Consider the following 13,252-nt stretch of genomic DNA (forward strand, 5'->3'; position numbering starts at 1 on the left):
TGCAGCCTGATAGGAAGACTCAGACGCAACCCAGCCCTAATTACAGCTCTGTAACACATACTACTGCTCCAAGAGAAAACCAAAGATGTTAATAATTCATATTCAGCTGTGTGTTTGCAGGAACTCCTGTTAAGTTTAATGTTCCGGGACCTGGTATTTAGGTACCACTTTGTATAAATGCACACGAAATCAACGTTATGTTTTACTAGTCACTAACAGCACCATGGCCATTGACAGAGATGAAATGAATAGTGTCAATTTAGATCGTGCAGGGGGAAAGCAACAAATTTTCATAGTAATATATGAATTTAAATTACTACACATCTATTGCACTCCTATTTTAGTAAATATCTGTTCTTGGTATAAGTTAAGTTGCTCAGGAAGTACTTTAAAACAAGTTGAAATTTCCTACTTTGATATTGGACTTGGAGTATTTGCACAGAGGGTCGTGCTTGTTAGCACAGGAGACAAGGAGTTGTAGAAGCACCAACATACTGAGTATTTATCAGGATCACAATTTTTAATACCGCATTTGCTCAGTTCTAAAATCTTAAGAACTATTTTAATTGACAGAACCTTTCAACTGCTAAAATCTGAAAAATAACCTGTAAATTAACCTGTAAAAGTCCTTGGCATGCTGTTCACTGAGCCAAAAGCACAAAGCACCTCTCCCCACATTCTCAGACAGACGAATTGGCTGATGGCAGCCATTACCGTGTCCTGGTATATCACGATATCCCGCACTTTGGACCTGCTGATTCTCTCCATACAATTTTAACAGGTCACTTGGGAAGACTTCCCTCTGTTACGGACGGAGTAGAAATGGGTCAAGTTATATAATACGAAGTAAATAAGGGTGAAGTTTCATGACACGACTGAGTCAGCTTACTGTTCTGACTTGGGTGGTCCTGCTTTTCCCTCCCTGACTCCTGGCCCTGCTGGTCCACACCCTCTCTTGCACCACATCAAACCACACGGTAAGCCGATCCAACTTGTTAATCCAACAGAAAACTATTCTCTTTCAACTGACTCACCAAAGGGCTAGACGAGCGTGGTGCTAAAGTAAGGCAGGGTGAAGGAAGATGCTGCTGGAAGCAGCCTCTTTTGGTGGGCAGCAACTCAATACCATAACTTAAACTTGCCCAGACTAAAGAAAATGTTGCAGGAGGGCACAGGAGGAGCACTGACAGAAAACAGAATGGCAAGGAATAAAAGCCTGTGTCTTTAGAAAGGGTGGAAAGCAAGAAAAGGCATCAGAAAGCCCTTGGGATAGGGGGGACAGCGAGGAGGGCAATGTAGGAGAGCAATAGGACATCCTGACAATGCATCAGAGAGGTCCCAGGCAGTCCTGGGACAAGGGGAAACAGGGAGTGCAGGAGAACAAAGTCCTGAGCTGTGCTGAATTCACCTAAATTGGGATGACTCTTTCGGGTTCAGGCTCACAATGCTTATGCACGTGAACACGTATGTAGGCAGCCCTGGCAAAGGTGAGCTCTTCAGGACAGATGTGCAAGCTTGATAGTTCTAACAAAACATCAACTGTTATATCATATTCCCATTGTTCAAGAAAAGGGGGAGGGAGGACACCATTGTTCACTTAGAAAACAAAAATGAAGCTTACCCCCATTCTTCTCAAGAAATTGCCTCATCCAAAAAAAAAAAATCAGAACCCAAAGTCTGTTGAGGAATAACACCTCAATAGTCGGTGTTATCAGTTCAAAAACTCCCTCACTATTGTCTTTTCCTTCCTCTCTTAAATTGCCGAGGCAGGTTTCTCCTCTCACAGCAGCAAGTGTCCTAAGCTTTTTCTTGGAATCTCTCTCGCTAGTACAACTGCCTTCACAAGAAAAAGACTTGGAGGATATCAAAAATTGTGCTGGCCGGCTGGAGAAAGGGAAAAGAAACTGCATCTCCACCCAGAGATAAAATGTCCAGTCCTTTAATAAAACACATCTTTGTGGCTCCAGGGACAGTTCTTGAGCTCCTCTGTTGTGCTCTGGATAATAGTTTCTAGGCAATCTGGAGAAAAACATGGAGACTGTAATAGCAGGTTATATTGTAACCCATGAGCTGAGGCTCTCTGGGTCTCCCCAGGTGCACAAAGCGAACTGCCCTTCTTGCCCACGCCCCAGGGCGTCCCTGTTCCCTTTTCCAAGTACAAGGCAAGGCACTGGCAGAAGAGAGAACTACGTGCCTGGCAGCTGGAAGAGGAGGAAAGAGAAAATATGATGTGCAATAAATCAGGTACACACACAAAATAACCAGGGCAGGCCGCCACACCATCCGAATGCTGCTCTGCATTGTTTCCACCGTGATGATCTTTCAGCATGTCACGATGCTGAGCCGTGATGACACAGGGCCAGGAAGCACATATCAGATGCACAGTAAAAAGGTCATGTAATGGCTGTGGCCCTCTGAAACACCAAAGAGACTTTCTTTACCTCCGAGTCCCTTGTTCCGAAGCTAGATGTGCCTGTGTCAAAATTGAGAACAACTTGTGGAGCAGTTAAGATAAACATGACCTACAAGAATTCTGTTTTCAAAACTGCTTATCGCTGTATCAGAGCCTAGATTTCAAATAGCGTTTAAAAAATGTTCTTTAAAAGTAACTTTCTGTCCATAACAGGGCTTTAAGCACCCCGAGGGCCTGCTGGCTTGCTTAAGTTAGAGGCCAAAAATGTACATAATTGTCAATCTTTAGGGAGACAGGGAGTTCTTTTCTAACCAGAGCCAGAAATACTCCCTCTGGAGAAACCTCACAAACAATGTGGAAAAAGCTTTTGAACTTCTCATGGTACAAATTTTAAAATGAAGATAAGACTGGAATAAGTCAGTCTTGAGCTTTTTCTAAGCCCTGCTGCATTGCCGTAGCTTTACAGAAATAGATGTCTCGTAGCAGCATCTTCGGAAGAAAAAAAAAAGAAAGAAAAGAACATTGTCTTATACTGTAACTCACTACTGTAACTCGCTTTTCTTTAAATATGAATACAATTATTAAAGCAGTCTAACATTTTAATCTGCATAAATCTCTCTTGATCAACCCCAACTGTATTTTTGGTGTAATAAAACAGGCTACATTCCCTGAGAAGCAAATGCATATCATTTCAGACAGATTCAGGGACAGCAAAAACAATTTCGGTTGAAGAGCCTGGAGGAATCCCGCAGTATTAAACACTTCAAGTTTACACAAAGTAATTGAGAATACTTCTCCTTATAATTTAGCCCAACCCTTATAATCTCAGATTATAATGAAAGGTTTTTTTTCCTTTCAACATTACAACATTATGATATTCAGTGATAAACAACCAAATTATTTCGTTAATTTCAGCAAAAACTTTTAGGGAGACTCTGCGATGGTGTCAACAAGCAAAAGGCAGGGTGCAACGTGGCCCAGAGGACTGGGGATTATTCCCAGGGCTGCGAGCCCGACCCTGCGTTGCCCGAAGGGCCGTGTGCCACCTTACACGGTGCTGAGCAGCGTGCGTTTGGTGCAGGACAGTGCAGGAGCACCTGGTACTCTGCGTGTAGGGGACGGTACCTGCAAGAGCATAGCATCGAGCCCTCGGTGTATCAGAGCGTGGGCTGGCCACAGAGCGCCTTGAAGTGTCCCAGCTGTCACAGAAGGAAACCAGGTGTGCTCTTCTGCAGGGGTCAGAGCCAGGCAGCACCCTATGTGCTCCGCACCAACACGACTGCATGAACCCTTCCCGGCTCTGCAGAAGCGGGGGCAATATTTGAGAGGTGAATAAACCACGCTAACCCTTTGAGGGCCTCGGAAAAAGAGTGTGCATTCAGCAGAGGAGCACCTGCATAGCCTCGTGGATGTACTTTGTACAGTTTGTCCTGATTAGAAAGGAAGTGAGCTTAACAGAGAATCCAACTGAGACAAACAGTTCTCTGGTTTTATTTGGAAAAGCTGCAAACCTGCTACAGTTCACTTGCTGGTATAAAGGCTAGCTTGAAAAATGCCACTGTCGAGATCAATGAATAATGGCTTACGTGGAACAAGGGCAGCCAGGCTGAAGAACACAGTGGAGTGGTCTGGGGGGGACAGAGCAAATGCTACAGGCCCACCAGTCCTAAATACAAACTGTGACACTGTCACGGCAAAACTAGCTGGAAATGGGATGTATTTAACTTTATTTCTAAGCTGATTTTGTTCTGTGAATTCAACACCTGTAGTCTTGCTGTCCTGCATTCTTCCCTTCCCCTGGGCTTCAAAGATTCTTTTTGGTTGCTTGTACAACCATACAACTGCTGCACTTGAACTCTATAAAGCACATGTAAGGATAGATAAATGCAGCTATTATTACTACTTAACGAAAACAGGAAAGTTATTCATTGACCAACCTATTTTTTTTTTAGGTATTTCTAATAAACACATCAGATCTGTATCTAAGTGGTGATAAAAAAAAAACAAAACCCTCTGACCTTGCATTAAGTTTATCCCACATCCTCCGCCTCATGACTGGTACAACTTTAGAAACTTTTTATCTGCATTCTCTGCGAATCGATTATGTCTCATCACTGCCTAGTCACCCTTCAAGCTCTTTTCCAGCCTCCACTGGCACACAGAAGAAATTAGCTCTCTTGGAAATGCCAAGCTAGGGAGCCAGTGGAGAGTAACTCACAGGCAAGAGAGGAGGCAGTACCCTCCCCCTCCGTTTTGGCAACCTTCGTGTTGGTCATTTTGCTTTGTATACTGTATGTTCCTTTCTGTCATGCTTTGCCCTTATGCTGTCTTTTAAGGAACAAGCTCTCTGGCAATGAATAGAGTCTTTATATGCTTGGAAAACATTTCTAGCACGTTGTAGACACAATTGTGGTATAAATAGTCATTGTTTTCAGAATTTCCCTACCACCGCTCTTTTCTTCAGTTTTGTCACTGGAACACAACCTCTATGGAATTGTTTTGTGCCCCTGGTGATGCGCTATAAGCATAAAATATGGCAAATGTTTTGTGTATTTGAAGATGGATTTTGTTGATCTTGTTTTTTTCTGTTGACCACGCTGGGAACACAGTAGTACATCAAGACAACTCGAAGTAGTTCAGCACGTTAGTAACCGTAAAAATTAAGACCAAAACCTTTAATTGCATCCCAAAAGACATGTGGGAAAGAGGGAAAGAACAAAGGAGTTTTGAAGCCAAATTAGCCCACGAATTAATAACTATCATTTGGTTTTAGCCAGACACCATATTCGTGCCTTGGTCCTTATTTGTTTCATGGTTGGACTACTGAGTTCTGAGCCTGTGACTTTCATCTCCATTATGTTTGCCGAAGGAGTACACAACAAATGCAAAAGGTCTTTAACTCTTCGGTTTCCCCCTGGCATTGTTTGCATTTCTGAAGTTTTTGAAAATAACAGGCTCGACTCTTTTCTCGTTTAGCCTGGTTTAACAATGCTCTAAGTCCAAAGAATTTAGCTGTATTAATCTCAGCTTAAAGCACGCTAGAGGAATGCCTAGTATTTCTGACGTACCTCATATTGCTATAGTCAAAGAACAACTCCCATTAAGCCTAGATTAAAAATCTGTCCCCTTTATGCTCTGGACTTAAAACATCTTTTTAAATCATTTCCTTCTGCCTCTACCATTATACTTTCCTTCCTTTAAGAGCCATGAACAAAGAAATTACTAACCTGTGACTCTGTTTTCAGTTCCCAGCTTTTCCAGTTCTTTCAGCTCTTCATTTAAAAAAAAAAAAAAAATCAGCCTTGGCACTTGCTGATCACATTCAGGAGATTTCATGGACATGACATGACCTTGTCCTCTCAGTCCCTCCTTTTGCCTTCCTCATAATTCACCCTGTTTTTCCTTCCCTTTTTCTGTGTATGTACCACAGGCATTTGTAGCCTTGGCACACTTTGTTTCTCCTTTGACATCCTTCACATAGCACATGCAGTGCCTAACATTCCTCTAAGTCCTACTAATATGTCAGTTAATTTTAAATCTAGTTCTCTATAGACAGATGGGGAGAATGATCCATTTCGATAGCATTAGTGTAGCCATCTTACTAGACTATATTACAGTCTTAGGCCTCACAACAGCCTGTGAGGAGTGAAAGTGTTGGTATTTCTGTTCTAGAGGTGAAGAAAAACTGAATTGTCCAAAATCACATCAAAGCCTGTGGCAACATAGAGGTAGAAAGCCCAAGCTACTCATCTTGGGTTACCAACCGGAGGACTAATTTCACCTTTCTCCCTCCAAATCTAGATATTGACTCATTTCTTTGACACGTTTTGGATTTTAGGATGGATTTCTGACCAGAAAGGCGGTGCGTACCAGCTGAGGGCTGCTGCCTCTCACCAGCCAGCCCAGCCCAGGCAAACCCACGGAAGGAACAATTCTGGCCTGCTCGCGAACTGGCTCTCGGAGGGGTGGCCACGGGAACCCCGGCTGCCCAGGAGGAATCGTTGTGGGAGACTGTGAGGTGCTGGGTGAAACAGTCACCCCGGGCTGGGCAGGAAATTACAGAATATGCTGCATTTACTTGATGCCTACTACCAACTATGGTTCAGCTGGATCGATCAGAGCCTCTATGTCATCTTAGAGGTCCTTTCGTGGCTTCTGATAACTGATGTGACTGCATTAAGACCTTTCATTTGGTGGCTTCTGCACTCGCCATTCTCCCCATTCACCCTCTGGAGGTTCCTGGCTGCTCTGCCAAACCCATTTCCTTTTTCCCGTCAGGGGCTTTGTCGCGTTCATCGTGGCCCTAGCTCCCCACTCCCTGAGGTTTCAGCGGCCACATCGCCAGCTCCTTCTTCCTGCTCTCGGCGTTTATTTAAGCCGCCTGCCCCCGGCCTGGCCAGGTCGAACAGAAGTCACGTTATTTACCCGGCAGGGGTATTCCGGGGCACAGAGGAGCGACAAAACCCGCACCGTCCCCCGTCAGCCCGGCCCCGCTGCCCCTCCTCGGGGGGCCGCCCGGGGCACGGCCGAGCCGGGCGCCCCCCGGAGCGGCTCGGGGCGGCCTACGCGGCCCTGCCCGGCCCGGCGCGGCTCGGCTCGGCTCCGCCCGCCCGGTCGCTGCGGCCCCGCCCGCCTGACGCGCCGGCGGCGCTGTGGGGCTGGAAGTGGCGTACGTGCGGAGCGGGCCGCGAGTGTGGCGCCTCCTCCTCGCCCCGACACAGCGGCGGAGGCGCGGCGGGCGGAGGAGGAGGCGGCGGCGGCGGCGGCCGCAGCGGGCAGCGAGCGGGCGGCGGGCAGCGAGCGGCGCCCCCCGCACCGCAGCGCGGCACCCGCCCGGCCGGCGATGAGGCGGCGCTAGCGGCGATCGCGGCGCACGGGAGGGAGGAGGAGGAGGAGGAGGAGGAGGAGGAGGCAGGGCGGCGGGGGGCCCCCGCGGCAGCCCCGCGCCTCGGCCGCCCCGGAGGAGGCCGCGGGCCGGCGGGGGCCGCGGCGGCGCCGGGCGGCCATGATGCAGTGAGCGCTGCCTCCCAGCGCGGCCGGCCGGGGGCCCGCCTCCTTACATAACCCCTCGGCGGCCGAGCAGCGCCATGGCGAATGACAGCGGCGGCGGGGCCGGGCAGGGCGGCGGCGGTGGGAGCAGCAGCAGCGGGAGCAGCGGGAGCAGCAGCAGCAGCAGCAGCAGCAGCGAGCGGGACCGGCAGTACTGCGAGCTGTGCGGGAAGATGGAGAACCTGCTGCGCTGCGGGCGCTGCCGCAGCTCCTTCTACTGCAGCAAGGAGCACCAGCGCCAGGACTGGAAGAAGCACAAGCTCATCTGCCGCGGCGGAGGCACGGCGGCGGCGGCGGCGGCCGCAGCAGGGGGCGCTGCCGAGGCCCGCGCAGGGCTCCCCCCGCCGCACCGAGCACACAGCGCCGGGGCGGCGGCGGCGGGGGGCGGCGGCCGCCCGGGGGGGGCGGTGGCGGCGGCCCCGGAGGCCCCCGGCGAGGCCGCCCCGCTGAGCCACAACCGCGTCGCCGCTGCCGCTGCTGCTGCCGCTGCCGGCGGCGGGGAGACGGAGGCGGCGGCCCCGTCGCCGGTGCCGTCCGGGGAGGCGGTGCTGCTGTACCGGGACAAGTCGAACCTGTACCCGGGCGGCGTGCAGGCGGGGCCCGGCGGGGCCGCGCTGCGCCCCAACGGGCAGACCAAGTCGCTGGTGCCGCAGCGGCTGGCGCTGGAGTACATCGTGCCCTGCATGAACAAGCACGGCATCTGCGTGGTGGACGACTTCCTGGGCAAGGAGCTGGGCGGGCTGGTGGCCCAGGAGGTGCGGGCCCTGCACCACACCGGCCGCTTCACCGACGGGCAGCTCGTCAGCCAGAAGAGCGACTCGTCCAAGGACATCCGCGGCGACAAGATCACCTGGGTGGAGGGCAAGGAGCCGGGCTGCCAGACCATCCGCCTGCTGATGAACAGCATGGACGATCTGATCCGCCACTGCAGCGGCAAGCTGGGCAACTACCGCATCAACGGCAGGACGAAAGTGAGTGGGGCGCGGGGGGGCCCGGGGGGCCCGCCGGGCCTTCCCCCTAAAACAGGGGGGTGTAAAAGGGAAAAAGAAAACAAAATCGAAAGCAGCGCACGCATTGGGTCCCGAGCACGGGGCCCAGCCGGTGCTGGAGCTGGGCTGGGTTTCTGAAAGGTCTTAGCACGCTTTTCATTTCATTTTATTTTTTCCTGCCAAAATCTGATTTTTTTTTTTCCTCTCTGTAGCCGTGTCTTGAGGCCGGAGAAGCCAGTCAAGCTCGCCCATTGTGTCAGGCTAATTTGCAATTCTCCCCGAGCCCTGAAAATGAAATTCACACCCCTTGGTAAAGGCCCAGCAATGAATATTCATCAGTAGCTTTTCACTTTTAAAGAAGGGCTGGGGGGGGGGGGGTAGCCCTGCACAGTTCGCTGCTACCCCCGGTGCAGTATAAGGGAGGCAGTGAGCTGCTGGGCACCATCGCAGCGCCGGGGCCGCCCGGCCACAGACAGGCTGTTGTTGCTGCAGCTGCAGGACCTCAGCTGCTGGGGAGCCTGGCAGGGAGGAGAGAAGGAACAGCCCTGGGTTTGTGTTGGGTGCGCTAAATCCCAGCTCCTCCGATACGGAAAAGTGGGTGGGAATTTCCTTTTTCTTGGTGTTTTTTGTTTGTTTTTTTTTTTTGAAATGAGGTCTTTGTGTACCTCTGGTTGAACCGGTACCATGCTATAACTCTCAGCAGGGACGTGGTCTGGATTTCCCCCATATCCCCGTTAGGTTGGATTTTTTTTTAAGCCAACTTATCTTACAGACAGCTCTAAATCTCTTTAAGGCCCCGGCGCTTGAAACTTGGGCTCTAAAAATACCTGTGGCTTTACTGGGTTTCAGTTTTATGCAGGAAAGAGGAATACTGCTTGTGTTTCTATCTGCAGCGGTATGCTTCTGTAAGTGATACGTGCCAGGGCTTTAGAAAAGGACTTTTGGCATTGTAATGCCGGATCACGCGCGTGATTCCTGAGCTGCTGCATCTTGCCTTTCTAAGTGGTGACTGATACTTTTGCTAATTGTCAGAGAATGCCTGTGGATGGGGATGAGTCCCTTCGTACAGATAGCTCTACGTTTTTCTGGAGCAACGGTAAAGTAACAAAGGTTGTTTAGCGCTGCTTGGCTTTCGGTCACTGCTGAAATTCCCATGTATTTCAGGGATCAGAACAGGTGCAGTCCTTTGCTCAGTGGTACAGAAATGCATCACTTTGTCTTCTCGTGTTCCCTTGATCTTCTCCCAGCAAAGTCGGAGCTTGTAGCATACTACTGGGTTTGTCAGTGTTGGTTCATCAGGTCTGCAGCGACAACAGCAATGTGATAGCCTTCACCTTCTCTCCTTTTGCTGTACCTTCCCTCTGCCCTTGCTGTCACTGTACGTTTAGGCCAAGGGCTGTGGCAGGGGGCAGCAGTCTGTCAGCCCAAACTTCTTCCACGTGTCCTTTCAGAGCTCCTGGCCCTCTGTAGGGGGCTGGAGGAAGAGGAGTGAACGTGGAGACACCTGTGGGTTACCTGAAGTCATTTTTTGTCTTCGCTTCTTGCTCCTGCTTTTTCTGGATCTTGGTTTGATCGCATTCCTCCAGGAGTTGCAGCGTACGTTGGTGTTATTCTTAGCAGTACAGAGGAGTATGCAGTGGAGATGCTGTAATAGCCACAACAGGTTACTCTGGACCTTTTCTGTTGGTGCACTTTGCGTGGTGAGCCGCTCAGTTCATTTAGTCAAGTACAGCCCTTTTCTAAATCTTTATGGGTATGTCGGATTTTGCCACTCACAGCAACATTTTTTTTAAAGGAATGCTCCACGTGTAATCTTCATTCTTACTGGTGTTACTTCAAGTGATAGGACCAAACCAGATAGAAACGTCGCACGCACTGAGTAAGCTCTACCAAATAATTTACTACTCCTGCAAGCATATGTTGCAATAACCCTGTAGTTCGCTTAGCTGGTGCGTGGAGAGCTTAGCGTACAGTTTCACTGAGGGCACTAAATAAGCCAGTTGGCAGTGTCACTGGTGAGACTGGTAATTCACGAGCACCCGAACCAGCAGAAGAAATCCAGCCCCTGGGGCCCCCCCGCTGTCTCCGAAGGTGGGGGGTTAGGGCAGAAGGGGCTTGGGGGCAGCACTGTGCAAGCCCTCTGCGGTTGGGTGCCTCATGCGATTGGGGGTGTGCTGTTTGTTAAGTGTAAATTATTTTTTTTGTTATTATTTTATTAGGCCTTTGTATGTAAAACAAGCAAAAACAATCAAAAAAAAAAAGACCACTTGCAGCCTGCTTTTTGAAATACTTTTGTTGTGTTCACTGCAGTGTCTTGGAAAACTAGCTTTGTTTTTGGATGTTGTGCAAGGGTTGACATTATGTCCTAGGAGTCACAGGAGTGAATCTTCAGCCTTTACCAGGTCTAGTTCAAGCTCTGTAAACAAGCATATCCTATCAGAAGGAATGGATCATAAATACATCCACTCCACAGTGCGCTGAAATTCCCAACCTCTTTCTGGACTGAGCATCCAAAAGCATTTTTGTTAACGAAATAAACCTGTAAAGAGTTCTGTTCTCCGAGCCTCAACTGGCAGCTGGGTACTTTCACGGGAATGGATGGATTGCTGGCCAAAGGCCTTAATGACGCTGTTGATCATGGGTTGTTTTTGACAGTGGTGGAAAAATATCTGTGGATAAAATGGAAGAGATGATACGTAGGTTATAATTTCACCTTTAGCTATAGCTCGACTTCGGTACCTGTGAGCGTTAGGGCCTTGAACTTGCCATTGCTTATACTGTTTCTAGATATGTTGTTTATGAAAGGGGAAAAGAAGTGGGTCTTAGTACACACCCTCCACTCTTAGCCTGTAAAACCATCTGTGTGGGGAAAAGCTACTTGTTTCAATGAAATTTATTTTATTTTAAACTGATCCACGTTCTCCAGTGGTATTCTTTAAGGTAAAGGACACCAAGAAAGATTAAGTGTGAGAAATCTGAGATTTTACATTTAAAAACATCTTGTTAGGGATTTTCTCTAGACTTAACTAGGCTACCTGAAATTGGTCTGCTTCGATGGATGTGGTTCAGCCTAGACCGGACCATCAGCAGATTACTCTCCAGGCTGAAAGGTATCTGCATAGCAATAGGTATAAACTACTTTTGGCATGAGTATACAGTGCAGTTGCAGGTATAACACAATGGCTAACTATTTACTCAGCTCAGAAGGCCTGATTTACTACATTCCTTGCTTTTGTTCTGCTATTCTCTTTCTTTCCAGATTGTGTGGCTTTTTTTTTTTTCTCCTAGCAGCACATGGCACGAAGCAGCATACGTGAGCTGTACTGTCTTTCTCCCGCTTCCTGTTATTACTGGTTTTACTTCTTCCATCCTCTCCCAAAATGTTAACTCTCTCTTTCCTTTCTCTTATCAGTTATCACACTCATACGTGCGCATATTTCTGTTTCCTGCCTGTCCTGTCCTAGATAGCCACTGGAGGTATAAACCTGCTCACCAAAGTCTGGGAGTGAACTACTCCTGAATCCCTCCCAGGTGAGGTTTTTCCTCCGTCCCAAGCAGAGGCTGCGGAGGGGCGAAGCTTCATGATTGTATGTTTTTTTGTTACGTGTTTGCCTCCTCTCATGTGAACTCTGCTGATTATCTAAAACTTCAAGCCTTTTATAAATCAGAAGCTTGCTTCCTTTACTGGTGCTGCAGTAATATTGGGAGATCGTAGCCACAGACAGGGACCCAATAATCACCACATAAACAGGCATCTGATCCATCAACTGTCTGTGCTTCAGCTCCCCCCAGCACCACGTCTCCTAACCCTACCCTGTGCCTTTTATTGAGAGGAGAGCACACAGATGGTTTGACAGTCCCTGTTACATTCCTTGAGGCTTTGTGTCATTCCCACCCCTTTGTAACCAAGCAGAAGAGCTGCAACTCAGACCTGCAACTCAGACGGCTTGATTTTAATGTTCTCCTGTCTCTACCAGTAGGCCAGTGGCAGCCACTGCTTCTCGACCACCGGTGGCTTAAAAAGTTGCTGTATAGGCTGCACGTGGTGCAGACCTGCACCCGTGCTTTTACTTGAAATTATTGAATTACCCAAGTGCTTCTCTCTTATTCTCTCCCTACCTCTGATCTCAAAATAAACTCACCCAATTGTAACTACTTCAACTGCTGCTTGTTATTTCCTGGGTACTGATCAATTCTCAACGTGATGCTGCATACTAGTATGTCCTGGAGTTTCCTGAAGACCCAGAGTGTGTGGATTTGGACTAGTCTGACTGTGTCCTGTTAAATTAGCTTCTTTCAGAGTTAGTAATGCTCCTTTAGAAAATAATCCTGTAACAGTGAGCGGATTTCTCGCATCCAGCAGTTAGCTCTTCTAGAAACCGTAGAGAAGAGGTTCTCTGCTCTGGACACTTGTGTAGCAGCTTTCCTACAGACATGCTGGCTTAATGTTGCCAAGGATGTTGAAGTTTAACTGGGAAGAGGTAATCAGCTGGTACGGCTGAAGCTGCCAGCAGCTGGTGAAGCACTGAACAGGGGCAGGCACAAGGAGACACAGCTCTGAGTTTTGCAGGTGCTGTTTAGAACAGTGTACAGGAAACCCGAGCAAGACTTCTGGATGTTCTTTCCACTCGATCTTGTTCTGCAGAATATCCCAGTGGGTGTCTGTGGAGTAGTAAGGCGATGGACGAAGAAGTGGAGACTGAGGACTCGGCAACCATGCTGGTACCAAAAAGTGCTGACAGCGTGGAGCGAGGACAGAGATGGGCACGGGGCTCGGATGCTGCCTGCATGAGCCCCGAGG

At 49.0% G+C, this 13,252-nt stretch overlaps 2 protein-coding genes across 4 annotated transcripts in view; one reads left to right on the plus strand and one right to left on the minus strand.

Moving 5' to 3' along the window:
- Window positions 1–6,961, minus strand: part of TSNAX (translin associated factor X) — a 49,583-nt gene extending 42,622 nt beyond the window's left edge. The window contains exon 1 of one of the 3 annotated variants that reach the window (XM_080586435.1): window positions 5,641–6,961. In XM_080586435.1, the coding sequence (XP_080442561.1) occupies window positions 5,641–5,755 (115 nt within the window). In that variant the 5' untranslated portion in view covers window positions 5,756–6,961. The remainder of the gene's footprint in view (window positions 1–5,640) is intronic. The other 2 variants (XM_080586434.1, XM_080586437.1) reach the window with 2 other exon arrangements.
- Window positions 6,962–7,319: 358 nt separating this feature from the next.
- The window catches only part of EGLN1 (egl-9 family hypoxia inducible factor 1), a 34,201-nt gene continuing 28,268 nt past the window's right edge, over window positions 7,320–13,252 (plus strand). Inside the window, exon 1 of the mRNA XM_080586431.1 lies at window positions 7,320–8,433. Within this exon, the coding sequence (XP_080442557.1) occupies window positions 7,501–8,433 (933 nt within the window). The 5' untranslated portion in view covers window positions 7,320–7,500. The remainder of the gene's footprint in view (window positions 8,434–13,252) is intronic.

Source organism: Anser brachyrhynchus (genome assembly GCF_964034855.1).
Source record: "Anser brachyrhynchus genome assembly, chromosome: 3".
NCBI lineage: Eukaryota > Metazoa > Chordata > Aves > Anseriformes > Anatidae > Anser > Anser brachyrhynchus.